We start from the raw sequence: 18459 nt of genomic DNA, 5'->3' as shown, positions 1-18459 counted from the left end.
TATGTATATGTTATTGTTTGCAATTGGAAAAAAATCACTTTGAGCCATGTAATGTTTAAGAAAGAGATTTATCAAAACCAATTACCAATATGTTATTACTATAATAATGTTAATCAAATTCTAAAACTCTTTTTAAGTTTCTTATAAAAATTTGTATTTGAGTTTTAATTGGGTAGTATTTCACATTTTTGGAAACTTTGGTTATATAATTTCACTAATAAACTCTTTTAATAATTTTAATGTACTTATTGATCATTGGTCAATTAACAATGAGCTAGAGACAAGTTCACTAACTATAATCATTTTTTTCCCTGCCAAATTTAGAATTTTTTTTTCCCTCTTAACTTGATTGTGCAACTTGTATGTTCACTTGTTAATCAATGATTTAACACCCCTTCAAGACACCCAAACAATAAAAATGGAACTATAATTGTCGAAAAAGGACTCCAGTCACAACCCAAAAGTGGGCAAAATTATCAAAATCTTTGGATTGGATTACGTTTTACTTTTAAGGCAAAAAATCAAAAGCCATGGGGCTAACTCTTATCGTCAACTTCAACTACAAATAAATTAGTCTAAAATGTAAATTGCTCCCTTTAAGTATAATTGAAATTCATTTCAATTTTCTAACTTTAATTTTATTCAATTGAGTCTTCTAGGTTTTAAATTTATTCAATTTAGACATTTCTCACACAAAAAAAAAAAAAAAAAAAATCTATAAAATTAATAAAAAATTTATAGATTTTTTTTTTTTTTTACGTGAGAAAAATATTTTTTTCATGTCATTTTTTTTTCATTAGTTAATTGCAATATTGCATTCTTAACAACAAATTTTAAACAAAATTGAATGAAAGTAATAAATTTTGTGGCAAGTTGGCAACATTAGGAATAGTTACCACTTACCAGACATGGCAAGTTGGCAACATTTAAACAGAATTTTATGGTAAAGATCTGATTGACTCCTGGTCCCATAGCCATTGTTGTTGCACCTAATTCTTTTAGCACAAGATCTGAGTCTTGTCAATCTGGCCTAATTAGTGCAGCTATTTCAAATTGGTCTAGTTATATCTAGTGAAAGTGAAGCATTTTGCTTTGAGTTGTTGTTCTATGGGTGTTCTTTTGCTTTGAGGCCAAGGTTTGTTTTACTTTTGTGTGTGTACTTAAATTCTATTATCTGAAAAAAAAAAAAAAAATACAATGACTAAAAGGTCCTATTGTTTCATAAGAAGCCTCACGAGCTAATTTGTAAAAGAACCACCAGGAGCATGCTCATGCATGCATAGTAACAAATTTCATATACCTTTTTTCTGCCAGTTAAAATGAGAAAAATACATCTAAGAAATGAATTGCCTATGTCTCCATGAAGAAGTGGTGCAGTTGAAGTTATACTAGGCCGTTAGTCTTAGTTATGTTGGTACCTCTTAATTAGAAGCAAATAAAAACGCATAAGTATATGTTCTTTGGACCAAATTACTAATGAGCTCTCTTTCCAATAAGAGATATAAAGGTATTAATATCATGAGCTATGTATTTGTCCTTGAAAAGAAAGACTCAAAAAAATTACCATGATAAATGCAAAATCTCCTTTGGTATGATGAATGGCATTGGGCTTTGGCAATCTCTTTGACATGATAAATGGTTTTCAAAATGCCTTTAGTTTAGTGACTATGGCCAAGTTGTTTGTGATGCATATCTAGTTTTAGATACCAAAGTTGTGTTGTCCCTGCTGAATTGGGTACTGCTTTCATGTTTTGGGTTTGATTTTGCAATGAATGGTTGAATGCTAATTTCTTTGCTTGAATCTTTGAAGTGGGTTCAGAATTTTACATTGAATTTAATTTTAGAAAACCTAATGCCATAACCCCAAGCCATTTTAAAGTAGATTATTATAAATTCCTAAGCACATGGACATGGCTTTGGACTGATTGTGGGCCTCATTTCCTTGGGCTGGCGTCTAAACCGTTAAGGCGGAAAGCCCCATCACCTACAATTCTCAAGAATTTCGCTACAAATACGACGATTGAGACTATGAGTATCACTTTTGTTTTTTTTTTTTTTTTTTAAAGCATATCACTTGTAATTTGAAAATATGCAATCCCTATGATGTCATATATTATAATAATAATAATAATAATAATAATAATAATAATAATAATAATAATAATAATAATAATAATATGTGAAACTGAGAGAAACTCATATTAGAATTTTAAATTAGAGTTCAAATTTTGAGCTATGTGTCCTAAATTATTTATTTTTAAAGATTTTTATTTCTTAATTTTAGAATCAAATGTGGGATAACATCATAAATATTCATCCAAGTGAGTTGTTAAATACAAAAACCAATGAGTCTAGAATAAATGAATCATAAAAAAGAGTGCTTCACAATAATTATATAAAAAAAATGGACAATTTACATTTTATACCTAATAATATCCTTACAAATTTTTTTAAAGAGTTAACAAAATATAAAAATGACTATTAATAGTATATGAATTATATATATAAGAATTATATTATTTATTATTAAATATTTTTATTTCTTAATTCTAGAATCAAATGTGGGACCACATCATAAATATTTATCCAAGTGAGTTATTAAGTACAAAAACTAATGAGTTTAGTATAAATGAATCATAAAAAAAAAAAGTAATTCACAATAATTAAAAAAAAAATGGACAATTTACAATTTACATTTTATTTATTTTATAAAATTGGACGAAATGACTGAATTGAATAAATTTGGAACTTCGAAAACTTGATTTAAAGAAAATAAAGTTAGAGAACTGAAATCAGTCAAATTTAAAATGTGCAATTTACATTTTAACTAATAAATTAAGACCAACAATGGCTTAAAAGTCTTAAAAGAATTTTCCCATAATTATGGATCACAAGTATTGGGGTCCAAAACTTAGTTTAATACCCATTTCCAACGGCTTCGTTTTTTTGACAATTTTTTTTTTTTGGTGAGAAGAAAGTGCAAATTAAATAAAATTGAAAAACATTTTTAGCCAAAATATTCTTAATTTGTTATACTGAAGTCATGGCAACCAGGTTTCAGAGAAAGAATAAAAATGTGGAAAATTATTTATTCACATATTTTATGTCTAATCCACAAATCATGAAGATTCTCATCGATTATAAAGATTGTGACCTCCTTGAGGATTGACCTAAGGAAGTCAATAGACACATTCCTAGAAGACACTAAGAAGTTGACATTGTGGAGTAATCAAACCGTCTAGGAATTTAATAGACACATTATTTCTTACTCAAAAGTAGTGGGGGCTAATTCTTATCATAAAATTAAACCATAAATAAATTTGGTTAAAATGCAAATTGTACACTTTATTTTGATTAAAATTCATTTCAGTCTTCTCACTTTACTTTCACTTAATTGAGTCTTCTAGATTTCAAATTTATTCAATTCGGACATTTTGTACAATTTCGTTAAAAAAAAAAATTCTCACATGAAAAAAAATCTATAAAATTATTAAAAATAATCCTCAAACCTATGAGTTGATACTTGTTATAAGTATTCAAGCCATTGAGCTACGGCAAGAACCAGTATTTTTCAAATAGTTTTTTTTTATCAGGTTTTTTCATTAGTTAAATGCATACTTAATAGCAATTTTTTATTTTACGAAATTGGATGAAATGACTGAATTGAATAAATTTGAAATTTAGAAAACTCGATTTAAATAAAATAAAGCTAGAGAATTGAAATCAGTCAAATTTAAAATGTGCAATTTACATTTTAACTAATAAATTAAGACCAACAATGACTTAAAAGTCTTAAAAGAATTTTCCCATAATTATGGATCACAAGTATTGGGGTCCCAAACTTAGTTCAATACCCATTTCCAATGGCTTCATTTTTCTAACATTTTTTTTGGCGAGAAGAAAGTGCAAATTAAATAAAATCGAAAAAAATTTTTAACCAAAAAATTCTTAATTTGTTATACTGAAGTCATGGCAACCAAGTTCGGAGAAAGAATAAAAATGTGGAAAATTATTTATTCACATATTTTATGTCTAAACCACAAACCATGAAGATTCTCATCGATAATAAAGATTGTGACCTCCTAGAGGATCGACCTAAGGAGGTCAATAGACACATTCCTAGAAGACACTAAGAAGTTGACATCATGGAGTAATCAAACCGTCTAGGAATTCACTAGACACATTATTTCGTACTCAAAAGTAGTGGGGGCCAACTCTTATCATAAAATTAAATCACAAATAAATTAGGTTAAAATGTAAATTGCACACTTTATTTTGATTAAAATTCATTCCAGTCTTCTCACTTTACTTTCATTCAATTGAGTCTTCTAGATTTGAAATTTATTCAATTTGGACATTTTGTGCAATTTTGTTAAAAAAAATATTTCTCATATGAAAAAAAATCTATAAAATTATTAAAAATAATCTCTCTCTCTCTCTCTCTCTCTCTCTCTCTCTCTCTCTCTCTCCTATGAGTTGATACTTGTTATAAGTATTCAAGCCATTGAGCTACGGCAAGTACCAGTGTTTTTTAATTATTATTTTTTTTATCAGGTTTTTTCATTAGTTAAATGCATACTTAATAGCAATTTTTTATTTTACAAAATTGGAAGAAATGACTAAATTGAATAAATTTGAAATTTAGAAAACTTGATTTAAAGAAAATAAAGTTAGAAAACTGAAATCAATTAAATTTAAAATGTATTACTGAATTGAATAAATTTGAAATTTAGAAAACTCAATTTAAAGAAAATAAAGTTAGAAAACTGAAATCAGTTAAATTTAAAATGTGCAATTTACATTTTAACTAATAAATTAAGACCAACAATGACTTAAAAGTCTTAAAAGAATTTTCCCATAATTATGGATCCCAAGTATTTGGGTCCCAAACTTAGTTTAATACCCATTTCCAACGTCTTCATTTTTCTGACATTTTTTTTGGCGAGAAGAAAGTGCAAATTAAACAAAATCGAAAAACATTTTTAGCCAAAAAATTCTTAATTTGTTATTCTGAAGTCATGGCAACTAGGTTTCGGAGAAAGAATAAAAATGTGGAAAATTATTTATTCACATATTTTATGTCTAAACCACAAACCATGAAGATTCTCATCGATTATAAAGATTGTGACCTCCTTAAGGATCGACCTAAGGAAGTCAAGAGACACATTCCTAGAAGACACTAAGAAGTTGACATCGTGAAGTAATCAAACTGTCTAGGAATTTAATAGACACATTATTTCTTACTCAATTTCTCTATCATTTCCAATTGCAACCAACATTTCCAATTGACATCATTGCTAATTTCCTATATATGTGTCTAAAACGACTAGAACATAACTTTTTAACTCATATTTTTCCTTTTTAGCATAAAGTTGAAGCCTAGTAGGAAAGCATAACATAGATTGGAAGCTTAAGGAGATGGATTCTAGGCTTCTAGAGGCTATTAGGATAAATGACACACCCACATTGATCAGTTTATTTCAAGCAAGTGAAGGAATTCTTGAGCAAAGAACAACTGACTCCTTGGACACTGCATTACACCTTGCTTCAAAGTTAGGACACGTTGACATGGTGTCCGAAATTGTTAAGTTGTGTCCGGACTTGGTTGCTGCTGAAAATAAGAACCTGGAGACTCCAATACATGAAGCTTGTTGCCAAGGGAAGGCCGAGGTCTTGAAGCTGCTATTAGAGGCCAATCCAATGGCAGCTTCTAAGCTTAACTCCGAAAGCAAGAGTGCTTTTTTCTTGGCTTGTAGTCATGGCCGTTATGATGTGGTGAATCTCCTCTTAAATTATACCGGGATGATAAGTTTAGAGGAAAATTTGTTTGATCATACCTGTATCCATGTGGCTGCATCCAAAGGACATACTGGTAAGTAGCAGAGTTTTCTTAGCTAAATTATACTCGTTCCTAAACTACAGTCATAAACTATTCAAATGAAAGATTTACACATTTTCTTTGATTTTTAAGTCCAGCTTGTGATGGTTTTTACCAAGTCGTTTGTCCTATATGATTCTGTATTAAAATTAGAATTTCTGGTGCAGATGTTGTTAGAGAGTTACTAGATGCGTGTCCTAACTTTGCTCAAATGATTGATGCGAATGGAAACTTGCCATTGCACTGTGCTTGTATCCATGGACATAGTGATATAACCTGGATGCTCCTAAGGTGTGATTCAAGTCTCGCTCTGCACTATAACAACAATGGCTTTACACCACTGCACATGGCATCAATGAATGGCAGAGTTTCAGTCCTTGATGAATTTGTTAAGATGGCTCCAGTATCTTTTCACTATGCCACATATGAGGGAGAGACAGTTTTTCATCTGGCTGTGAGATATGGTCAATATCAAGCTCTAGTGTATTTAGTGCATGTCTCTAATGGTACAAATCTCATTCACCGTCAAGATCGAAATGGCGACACCATTTTACATCTTGCAGTTTTTAGTGGGCGTCAACAGGTGAGAGATGAATGTGAAATTCAATTATGTTATATTTTGTGAAACCATGAGCTTGAGAGATAAAATGAGACAACATGATATATGAGGCGCAAGTATGCAATATAAAATGTACATGGTGTGATTCTCATGAATGACTACTATGATTCATTATGTGCATTTTGTGATCCAAATATTTTGATTCATTTTCTGAAATGTTATCGCAAATTTGGAAAATGGTAGGTATCAATAAATATGATGTCACAAGTTAAAACAATAGATTTCTGGTGGAATTGTGTTTGTCATGACTCATAAATAAACTAACTCTCTCTTATCAAGCTTGAAATTGATATTCAAAAAGAAAAATATATTCTCTAATCTGCTATACTAACAAGAACATGCATTAAAGCCAAACATTGTCATCTTTTAATTGTACTCTTTATTTCATGTTTGTTCCAGATAGTGGAGTACTTGATCAACAAAACAAAAGTGGAGATTAATTCTCAGAACTTTCAAGGACTCACAGCACTTGACATCCTTGATCAGGCCAAGAACAGTAAAGAAAGTCGCCGCCTTAAAGCCAAGTTTATTAAAGCTGGCGGTAAAAGCAGTATTGAATTGTTATCTGATTCACCAGAAGTAGAAAGAGCCAATGGTCAGCTGCCTATCATAAGCAAGAATTCTTCAGGGCAGGGTTGCATAGTTGATGATTTGGATATGTCCATTTTAAATGAAATGGTTTCTTGTGAATGCAAGTGGTCACCAAGATTCAGCAAGGGAAGCAACTCCAGAACGCCATCACCATTCCGTCAAGTTGGGGAGACATTTAACAATGAAACATATAAAAAAGAGTCCTTATTCCCAACCAATATGCGACAACAAAAGCATCTTAACAGAAGGCACTGGGAAAATGTAGGTGACCATCACACTACTCACCGAAATAAGCAGCATGAAATATATATGGAAGCATTACAAAATGCTAGGAACACTGTAACACTAGTTGCCATTTTGATCGCTACAGTTACATTTGCTGCTGGAATTAACCCTCCTGGTGGTTTTTATCAGGATGGAGAAATGAAAGGGAAGTCAATACTTGGTAGAACAACAGCTTTCAAGGTCTTTGCAATAAGCAACAATGTTGCATTGTTTACCTCTCTAACCATAGTTGTTGTTCTTGTCAGCATCATCCCCTATCAGAGGAAGCCACAGATGAGACTATTGGTTGCTGCTCACAAGGTCATGTGGGTAGCTGTGGCATTCATGGCAACAGGATATGTTGCAGCCACATGGGTGATCAGTTTTCACAGTCAAGGGACAGAATGGGTGTTTGTCACAGTAATAGCAGTAAGCAGTGGCACCCTGGGTGTGGTTTTTATTGCTCTAGGGGTGCTGCTGGTTGAGCACTGGCTGCGGAAATTGAAGTGGAGAAAACAAAGAAAGGATAGAGGGGAAGCTGTTGACATAGAAAGTCAAATTTCAGATGTTGAGAGCACATACCAACAAGGATATCACTCGTACTGAACGTTTGTTTCTCCCAAGGGATTAATAAGAATATCTAGTTACTGATTAGCAAGTGAATTTTACTTTGTTGTTACTTTTATAAAAGAATTTGATAGATTTTATTTTCTTTCTTTCTCTAAACTGGCAGGTTCCAGATAGGCTGGGCTTCTTAGTTTAATGTAGCGGTAACAATGTAGGATTTTCTTACAAATTGTTTCTGTTCAGTATTTTTTTTTTTCCTCTTGTGCTTCTTTGGAAGTGTGAGGTTCCCAGTGATGTTGTTTCTGTACATGTATAAAGTGAAAAAAATATTGTTTGAGACCCCTATTTGTTTAATAAGCAGACATAATGATTTTAACCATTAAATAAACAAAAAAAATAAAAGTTATATACCCAGCAGAATATATATACCGCAGTTTATGTGATATATCAACCAAATCAACAGTCAAAGTAATAAAAATAGTGACACAGGGCACAAACAGTCCCATAGAAAATCAATTATGTAGGGAATAGTTTCAATAGTCAGTGACTTACCAAACCTTTGTTAGCCTATAATCTTTGCAGCCTTTGCAAATGTCCTGCTTGCCTTCCTACCGCAATAGTTCCAAAATCTCTAGAATTCTTCAATAGTGATATTTTCCACCAACTCCTTGCTTGCAAAAAGCCAGAACCATTAGCACTCCAAGACAACTCCCTAAAGGTTTGACTGTAGTAAACCTCATTGGAATGGCTACGAACACTCTCTGGAAATTGAAAAAAGAGTGGGATGACAAAAAGGGTATTTTATCAAGCATATGGCGTCGGTTCTTTCGTGATCTAGGCTATGGCAAGTGGATACAAAAATAAGAGCACAAGATTAAGAGCCAAATGGGAGAGAGAGAGATGGTACTGGGCTAAACATAAAAATTGCACCTCTAGTGATTGCTTTTGGCTTGATAATTAATAGCTTGAAAAGCAAAAGCCAACCTCAATCTGCTTTGTTGTTTTGCCCAGGAGCTCAGATCCACAAACTCTCTCTACTCTTAACTTATGCTCAATACATGAGCATCATAAAATGCTCCCACACAATTGCCATTTTGCTTGAAAGAAAGTCACAATCTGCTTAGCTCTCAAAGAATGGCTAGAGGGCTTACCAGAAAAGCCACTCCTTCCTAGCTTCTCAAAAATCACTAAAGAGACCCAAAACCTTAGCTAGCTCGAGCAGGCATGTTGTGACTTTAAAAGAAAAAATTCGAGGTATTGTGCATAACAGATGTCTTCAGCCTTTCAAAATAGTAAGTTAGGCAACGTTTGAAACAATATTGGAAAGTAGCATCTCGAGTTTTAGAAACTCGAGATCCATATTAGAAGTCGAGTCTACAAGACTCGCTTTAGATTTCAAGTCTTTAAAACTCGAGTTTCATGCAAAAAAAATTTAACCTATAGTGGCGTTTCTAAGATTTACAGTGACGTTTTAAAACCCTATAGCGACGTTTTCCTGCAAATTTTTTTTTATAAGTACAGGTTTAAGGAGTCATATAGTGGCGTTTTTAAGCCCTATAGTGACGTTTTATAGACCTATAGCGGCGTTTTTATTCAATTTATGAAAATCGAGTCTTTAAAACTCGATTTTCAGCTTGATTTTTTTCCAACTTCCAACTAATCCACTTGCAAATCGAGTCTTAAAAACTCGAGTTCTATCTTGGAACTCGAGTTTTAGACACTCGAGATGCTAGTTTTCAAAATTGTTTTGAAACGTGACAATTAACTAAAATTTTTAATATTTATTGTTATTTAGAAAAAAAATTCGAAAAAATTCAATTGAGTTTTAAGACTACCTACAAATTTTCTGAATTTTAGATATTAAGGGTTTGTTTGTCAAGTAAGTTATAATACACATTTTCACATTTTAAACAATATTACACATATTTTCACACTTTTTTACCTACACTTATATCAAAAATATCCTAATAACATTACTCAAACTCTTTTACCAAATGGGTTATAAAGTTTTGTTATTCCTGAATTGGGTATTGCTTTCATGTTTTAGGAGTGATTTTGTAATGACAGGTTCATTATTAAATTCTTTGCTTGAATCTTTGAAGTGGGTTCAGAATTTCACATTGAATTTAATTTTAGAAAACCTAATGCCATAACCACAAACCATTTTAAAGTACATGGACATGGCATTGTTTACAGGGAGAAGCGTAGTGTTATATTTGGACTGCTTTTGGGCCTCATTTCCTTGGGCCGGCGTGCAGAGCGTTAAGGCGAATAGCCCCATTGCCTACAAAAACAATTCTACAAAATTTCAACTAAAAATACGTCGATTGGGCCAATAAATCTATAAGTATCACTTTCTTTTGTTTAAAAATTATGTATATAACTTGTAATTTAACATTTTAGGAAAAAGAGGATCTGAATCATTGGCATTTTCATTATAAATATTAGGTGATGTCAATTGAGATATAAAACTCTTGATTCCTAAAATGTTAATTATTCCAATTAAAATTAGATGTGCCGTCTTAAAATTTTAGTCACATTTACCTCAGATTATTTTTTCCTGAATAAGAATTACATTAAACAGAGAAGAGAACATACTAAAATACACGATAGAGTATTTTTAGCATCTTCTGCTTACCATCAAAAAACAAAATTTCGAGGATAGAGAAAAAAAATGTTGAGGATAGAGAAGATCTAAATCAATTCATTTAAGTTTGACAAAAGAGTTCATTTAGCAATATTATGAGCAAAGATTGGGATATGTCTATTAATAATAACTAGTGTGTAATCCTGTGCATATGCATAGGTACAAATAAAATTTTTAGAAGAGATTTAAAAGAAAAAATAAGCCTATAAAACCAACTTGGTCATATCAATTAGATTACCAAGTTGGAAGCATGTTGTTGGAAAACATGGTTTTGTATCTCTTACAACACAAGCATCATAAAATAAATTGATCTACACAATTCAAAATAGATAACAAAAGATTAGAAAATATATCTTGTTGTAATGATTCTTAAAAACAAAGAAGAAGATCGATCTTAGGAAACTTTCAATCTTCACCCCAATTCCACTTTGTGTTCGAGTTGTGTGTTATCTCAATCAGTTTTCCAAATGTTGTTTTTCTTTTTTGATGAAAAGTTTTCTTATAGGAAAAACCCTTTTTTTTATTCATAAGTACATTTTAATTGCCAAAGGGCAGTTATTTTATTTCTTAACTCTTATTAAATAAACAACTAATTAACTAATTGGGTTAGCCTTTTAGGTTAATCCATTTGGGTTTTAGTGTGTGGCTTGGGATGGGACGAAAGGAACAAATAAACCTCTAACTCTAATAGGCTTCACACTTATCTTTTAACTCTTGACATTTCTAAAATTGCCATTAATTATATATAATACCACTATATAAATAAAATTTCAATGTAGGCTTTATTAATAAAATTGCATCCCAAGACTTTATTTTCTAATAAATTAACCCCACCATGAAAATATTCGTAGTAGCACAAAATCATAATAAATACTGTCACTTTAAAAATTACTAAACCAATACAAATATATTTCAAGGGAATATTTTTTATATAAAAAAGAGACTATGGATTCCTTCTTGAACTATGTGTGATTGCCTAATGTATTGAGGTTTTGATATTTAAACTATATTTCACTCTTAAAACATAAATAAATAACATCATTTCATATTCAATTCACAATTCCCTCAAGATTGAGAGTTTATGTTAATGAGAGTTGTGAGATTTATTATTCAGTTGACAATCGTTATTAGAATAATTAATCTCACGTGGCCCAATTCAATGTATCTTACACACTTCAAACACATCAATGTATCAAGTAAAGTCTCCACTTCCATGATCAAGACAAACTATCTTAGTTGGCACGTTATAGACTTCGCATATGAGATCATACCAATTTCATCACTAGCTGTGAACTAGGATTTTGAGTTTATAAAGAATTTGTGATTTATATTTTATGTAAATAGATCACATAAATCATATACAATGCATCTCAAAGACTATATGATAATGTACAACTAGTTCACGTTAACTATTTAAAGCATGTCATACAATTGGATTTTAGACACAGCTCCCAACACATGCAACCACAAACCTCCCTCAAGCTTGGGTCTAGTTACCTTCTGCCAAGCAACCAGATGAACATTATTCCTTTATGATGAAGCGCCCTAACGAAATTGCAATTAGGCACATTCAAAAGTTTACAAACTCGCCAGATAGTAGAACACTTTAAAACAAGTGGTAGGAATTGTTTTTTCCATATATCGTTCTCTCCCTTACAATCTCCACGATAAATAATCCATAATATTTCTATTTCACGATTCATAAAGTTTTTGTCAAAAATAAGATATGCAATATTTAACAATAGGTATGGTTAGGAGAATAGCATAGTTCAAACTAAAGTTTACCCTCCAATCATATTGGGTGGGAATATTTCTCACCCATTTCCAATTAAACACTTATCTAAATTTGATTGTAACTGCAATAGTAGATAGGCGAAACACTCTAGATAATATGAACATGACAGTGAGCACAACACAATTTAAACATTGACATGATCTAAACAAAGGGGGGAGGAAAGTGAGGAAGTGAAAGAAGCTGAGGGGGTTGTTGTTTATCAAAGTTTCTCTCAAGACTCTTGAAGAAACTTTTTTCTCTTGAACTGTGCTTACCATAAACTATTCCTATATTTAAATCATAAAAGCATTAACTTTCACTTGACATTTGTTAATCTTGATTCAATTTAACAAACCTTTTCTAAACACAAACATGTACTTAAACATAACTTTATTTTAAACATGTAAAAAAAGTTAATAATTGTTTTTTTTGTTAATATGAATGAGCTTTTTTTTATTTTATGGTTTTAGAAATTGAAATGGTCAATGAATTAGAAACAGGTTTGGTTACCAATTTTCATTGAGTTTTCCTTAGTTTTGGAGGTTCTTACCAGACCAAATTAGAGTCCGGTTCCTAGTTGAACCAAGTGAACCAGTTAGTCTAATCCGATTTTCAAAATCATGCTTTACTTATTTATTTATTTTATATTATGTCATGCACATATTTCATTTTCTCTATATTGTACAACATAAAGGTATAAGAAAAGTTACATATTCACAAAGTGATCTCCATAATAGAATATTGTACAACATAAAGTTTATTTATATATATATATATATATATATATAACCTCGATTAAATGCTGAGTTGAGATAATTTTAAAAAGAGGAAGTCATTCTCCCACCTTCAAGTAATAATATTATTTAATGAATCCAATCAATCCTCTTTAAAATCATGGATATTTTCATTTTATTTTTACAAGAATTAGTAAAAGCTAGTAATTTATTGGAAATAAAAATATAATTACTATAGAGTATGTATTTTAAGAAAATAACACATTTTCACAAGAAATGTATATATTGCATTGGTGTTGCTTACAAATTACCTTCTAAAAATTTGTAAAATTTCTCCATGTATATAAACTTTAAGCAACATAGTTTCATGTATGATTCTTTTGTCATCAAAGACATAAAATAAACTTCTTAATAGCATTTAATAATTTGATTGAAAATCAAATGCTTTATACTCAGTAAGTATTTAAAAGCTTTTGTACAAGCCGTCATTTACTTTTGTGACAATTTCTCAAATATATTACGATTGATATGTAATATATATTACCATATCTTTGTCTATGCATATTTGAACAAAAATTATATTACTTATAAATGGGGGACATAAAAAAAAAATTATATATGTGGAGTGAACATAAAATTGATTTTTTTTTTTTTTTTTTATATGTTTAAGATATATGTTACAGTTATGTATATGTTATTGTTTACAATAGGAAAAAAATTACTTTGAGCCATCTAATGTTTAAGATAGAGATTTATTAAAACCAATTACCAATATATTATTATTCTAAAACTCCTTTTAATTTTTTTAAAAATTTTGGGTAGTTGAGTTTTAATTGGGTAGTATTTCACATTTTTGGAAACTTTTGGTAATATAATTTCACTTAGAATAAACGGTTTTAATAATTTTAATGTACTTGATCATAGGTCAATTAACAATGAGCAAGAGACAAGTTCACTAACTATAGTAATTTTTTTTCCCTGCCAATATTAGAATTTTTTTTTTTCTCTTCACTTGACTGTGCAATTTGTTCACTTGCTTAATCAATGATTTAACACCCCTTCAGAACACTCAAACAATAAAAATGGAACTATAATTGCCAAGAAATGACTGTCAAAACTCAAAAGTGGGCAAAAATATCAAAATCTTTGGATTGGATTACATTGTACTTTTAAGGCAAAAACATCAAAAGCTGTGGGGCTAACTCTTATCATCAACTTCAACCACAAATAAATTAGCCTAAAATGTAAATTGCACCCTATAAGTATAACTGAAATTCATTTCAATCCTCTAATTTTAATTTTATTCAATTGAGTCTTCTAGGTTTTAAATTTATTCAATTTAGGCATTCCGTTCAATTTAGTTAAAAAATTGACATTAAAAAAAATATTTTTCCCATATGAAAAAAAAAATTATAAAATTAATAAAAAATTTATAGATTTTTTTTATGTGAGAATTTTTTTTTTCATTAGTTAATTGCATTCTTAACAACAATTTTTTAACAAAATTAATTGAAAGTAATGAATTTTGTGGCAAGTTGGCAACATTAGGAATAGTTACCAGACATGGCAAGTTACCAGACATTAGCCATTGTTGTTGCACCTAATTCTTTTAGCACAAGAGCCGAGTCTTGTCAATCTGGTCTGATCAGTGCAGCTATTTCAAATTGGTCTAGCTAGTTGTATCTAGTGAAAGTGAAGCATTTGCTTTGAGTTGTTGTTCTATGGGTGTTCTTTTGCTTTGAGGCCAAGGTTTATGTGTGTAATTAAATTCTATTATCTGAAAAAAAAAAAAAAAAAAAAAAAAAAAAAAAAACCCAGCAGTGACTAGAGGGTCCTATTTTTTCATAAGAAGCCTCACGAGCTAATTTGTAAAAGAACCACCAGGAGCATGCTCATGCATGCATAGTAACAAATTTCATATACCTTTTTTCTGCTAGTTAAAATGAGAGAAAAACATCTAAGAAATGAATTGCTTATGTCTCCATGAAGAAGTGATGCAGTTGAAGTTATACTAGGCCGTTTAGTCTTAGTTATGTTGGTACCTCTTAATTAGAAGCAAATAAACACTCTAAGTGTATGATCTTTGGACCAAATTACTAATGAGCTCTCTTTCCAATAAGAGATATAAAGGCATTAATATCATGAGCTGTATTTGTCCATGAAAAGAAAGACTCAAAAAATTACCATGATAAATGCAAAATCTCCTTTGGTATGATGAATGGCATTGGGCTTTGGCAATCTCTTTGACATGATAAATGGTTTTCAAAATGTCTTTAGTTTAGTGACTATGGCCAAGTTGTTTGTGATGCATAGAGTTTTAGATACAAAAGTTGTGTTATCCCTGCTGAATTGGGTACTGCTTTCATGTTTTGGGTTTGATTTTGCAATGAAAGGTTGAATGCTAATTTCTTTGCTTGAATCTTTGAAGTGGGTTCAGAATTTTACATTGAATTTAATTTTAGAAAACCTAATGCCATAACCCCAAACCATTTTAAAGTAGATTATTATAAATCCCTAAGCACATGGACATGGCTTTGCTTTGATAACATGATAGAGGAGCGTGAGGTTGGATTTGGACTGCTTGTGGGCCTCATTTCCTTGGGCCGGCGTGTAAACCGTTAAGGCGGAAGGCCCCATCACCTCCAATTCTCAAGAATTTCACTACAAATACGTCGATTGAGACTATGGGTATCACTTTTATTTTTTAAAAGTATATCACTTGTAATTTGAAAATATGCAATCCCTATGATGTCATTTTTTTTTTTAATGATTCAATCATTACAACGAGGAAGAGAGATTAAAATCATGGGCATTCTTTCTTTCAAAAGAAGAGCTCCAATAAAATTACGAACTCAGACAAATAGTGTAGCACTTTGAAACAAGTGGTAGGAATTGCTTTGCCACATATTGGACTCTTCGACTCTCCCTTATAATTTTTACAATAAATAATCCATCATATTTTTATTTAACGATTCACAAAAATTTTAGACAAAAATTAGATGTGTGATATTTAAAAATAGGGATGATTAGGAGAAGATCAAAGTTCAAACTAAAGTTTACCCTTCAATCATATTGGATGGGAAGCTTTCTCACTCGTTTCCAATTGAACACTCAGCCAAATTTGATTATAATTCATTATTAGATGAGAATCGAATTTCGGCCGAGCGGCAAGTTATACCAATGCTATGACTGTAAATAGGCGACACACTCTAAACTATATGAACATGGCATATGAACATGGCAGTTATCTCTACACAATTTATACATTGGTGTTGATAGCTCAAATTAGTGTGAAACACTAATGCTTATTTAGACCCCAAATTAAAAATTACGGCTATATTGCTTTTACCCTAACTAATCAAAGTGCGGAATAAGAGTAAATAAGAGCAATATACTGATAACGCTACTCTAAGCCATATCCAACCACAATGAACAATAAATAATAAGCTCAAAGAGCAGGGAAAAGAGATGTAAACACAAAATAATACTAAGACGTGTTATCAAAGAGGAAACCAAAGAACTTGGTGAAAAACTTCTCCGCGACCCTCCAAGTCGAAATCGATCCACTAGTGAATATAGTTGGAGTACACGAATAAGAAAAGACCTTCTAAGCCTAGTCTACCCCATGTACTTGAGCTCTCCAAGCTCCTGCTACCAACGGACTTCTCGGAGTCTTATCTTCACTAGCTTTCCGGATCCCGTAATTATATACAGGATCCCAACAACAGTTTAGGGCTAAGTACAAGATCCCACCAACAGTGGGCATGAGATACGCTGCCCAAGGGGAATGGGTAGACGCTAGGAAAGAAGGAGAGGTGTTCATCCCAATGATCGCCTTCATAAAGGGAGGGATGACCATCCCTATGGGTAATATCACGAGGAACTATCTTAGGTTCTTTAGACTATCTCCCACACAATGCGCCCCAAATATGTTCAGGGTATTAGGGAGTATAGAAGCCCTAAATGAGAGAATGAACTTGAATCTAACCCACCATAATGTGAACTGGGTATACAACCTACACCATTTGACGGGGCAGGGATATTACCTTTAGCCAAGGTATCCCGAAGTAAGGTTAATCCAATGCCTCCCTACATCAAACAAAGGGCTAAAGGAGGATTTTTTAATCTTTTCTGGGGAATGGCATGATGGCCTACCCTATCCGACTAAGGAGGGAACACCAAGTGGGGGTATAGTCGTAAATTTATGCACCTTGGCTTATATTTCCCTTTTGTTTCACACTATCTCTATTTCTGACAAAATTTCCTTCCATTTTAATGATTTTGCAGACAGACGTTCTACCAAACCTCAGCTCAACTTAGTCAACAGAGAGAGCCTAGATAGAATTCTACAGTCTAAGGTGTTCGTAAATGAAGCCGACGGTCAATTACGAGTAGCGCACGTAATCCTTGGATACACACCCATTTCCTTTGCATTTCAAGCCCCCAAGTGTGTTATAAAAGCCAACGATCTTCGTCTCCCCCGTATTAGTGTAGCCTACGAAGGATTCATTGTTCTTGAGGGTATTCCAATTCCTGAGGGTACACCCTTTACTCAAACACTCTTTGTGGGCATCCCTTCAGTAGGACCATCATCATCCCAACCCGTTCTTAAGGAAGATGAGGAAGAAAAAGAAAAAGAAGAAGAAGAAAACCTAGAGGGTATTGTAGATTTGTCAGACTCCTCGGACGAATTTGAGGTGTTCAACCGACCTCTATCTCCCGAGAGTACATCGGCTGACCTTGACTACCAGCAACAAGTAAACATCATCACTTTGGACGAAATGGGTATCCAAAGGAAATCCCAAAGAGGTTTCCTGGACTTAATAGAGTCTCAGCCCAGAAAAGACGCACCGGGGAAATCCACTCAACCCAAACTTCCCCCTCCTCCTCCCAAATCTCCTCTTCCTCCTCCTCAGCCGTCTTTGAAATCCAAACCTGAACCTACTAACCCGAAAAGAAAGAGAGAGCAAAAAGGCAAGGAGGCAGGGAGATCTCGCCCTGTGCATGAAGACAAGACCCAACAAGCTGCAATGTAGCAAAAGACTGGCCAAACATGGTAGAGAGGCTTGGAGAGGGGAGATAATCAACCACCTGAGCCTCAGGTTTGGCTTCCAGCTCCAATGCTTATTGGTGAACCCTTGAGGGATAATGCATCCATCAAGGATTTCCATGGAGGTGCTGGATGCCATGTGGCCTCGGCTTTGGAGGAGGCTTTATTACTCCTCCCTTAAGGGATAATGCATCCATCAGGGATTTCCACTGAGGTGCTGGATGCCATGTGGCCTCGGTTTTGGAGGAGGCTTTATTACTCCCCACTGATATGGCCGAGCTGCGGTTACTAACCTTTTTCTTTCAGGCTGTCCAAGATACTTTCAAGGTTGAGGA

The 18459-nt window shown here is 32.3% G+C and overlaps 1 protein-coding gene and 1 long non-coding RNA gene across 3 annotated transcripts in view; one reads left to right on the top strand and one right to left on the bottom strand.

The window, feature by feature from the left end:
* Positions 1–5030: 5030 nt before the first annotated feature.
* LOC126725397 (uncharacterized) lies at positions 5031–9144 on the bottom strand. The gene is made up of 2 exons (XR_007655446.1): positions 8472–9144; positions 5031–5851 (listed from the first exon to the last, which is right to left on the bottom strand). It is a non-coding gene; the product is annotated as an uncharacterized LOC126725397 (long non-coding RNA).
* The window catches only part of LOC126725393 (ankyrin repeat-containing protein ITN1-like), a 28044-nt gene continuing 15003 nt past the window's right edge, over positions 5419–18459 (top strand). Inside the window, exons 1-3 of one of the 2 annotated variants that reach the window (XR_007655445.1) lie at positions 5419–5872; positions 6046–6461; positions 6897–8085. Coding sequence is in view for 1 of the 2 variants with exons in the window: in XM_050430099.1 (XP_050286056.1) it covers positions 5419–5872; positions 6046–6461; positions 6897–7958 (1932 nt within the window). In the remaining variant the exon portion in view is untranslated. Of the gene's footprint in view, positions 5873–6045; positions 6462–6896; positions 8215–18459 lie in introns of those variants that run through there. The other variant, XM_050430099.1, reaches the window with a different exon arrangement.

Source organism: Quercus robur, chromosome 5, assembly GCF_932294415.1.
Source record: "Quercus robur chromosome 5, dhQueRobu3.1, whole genome shotgun sequence".
NCBI lineage: Eukaryota > Viridiplantae > Streptophyta > Magnoliopsida > Fagales > Fagaceae > Quercus > Quercus robur.
This window is presented reverse-complemented; position numbering and strand designations above follow the sequence as displayed.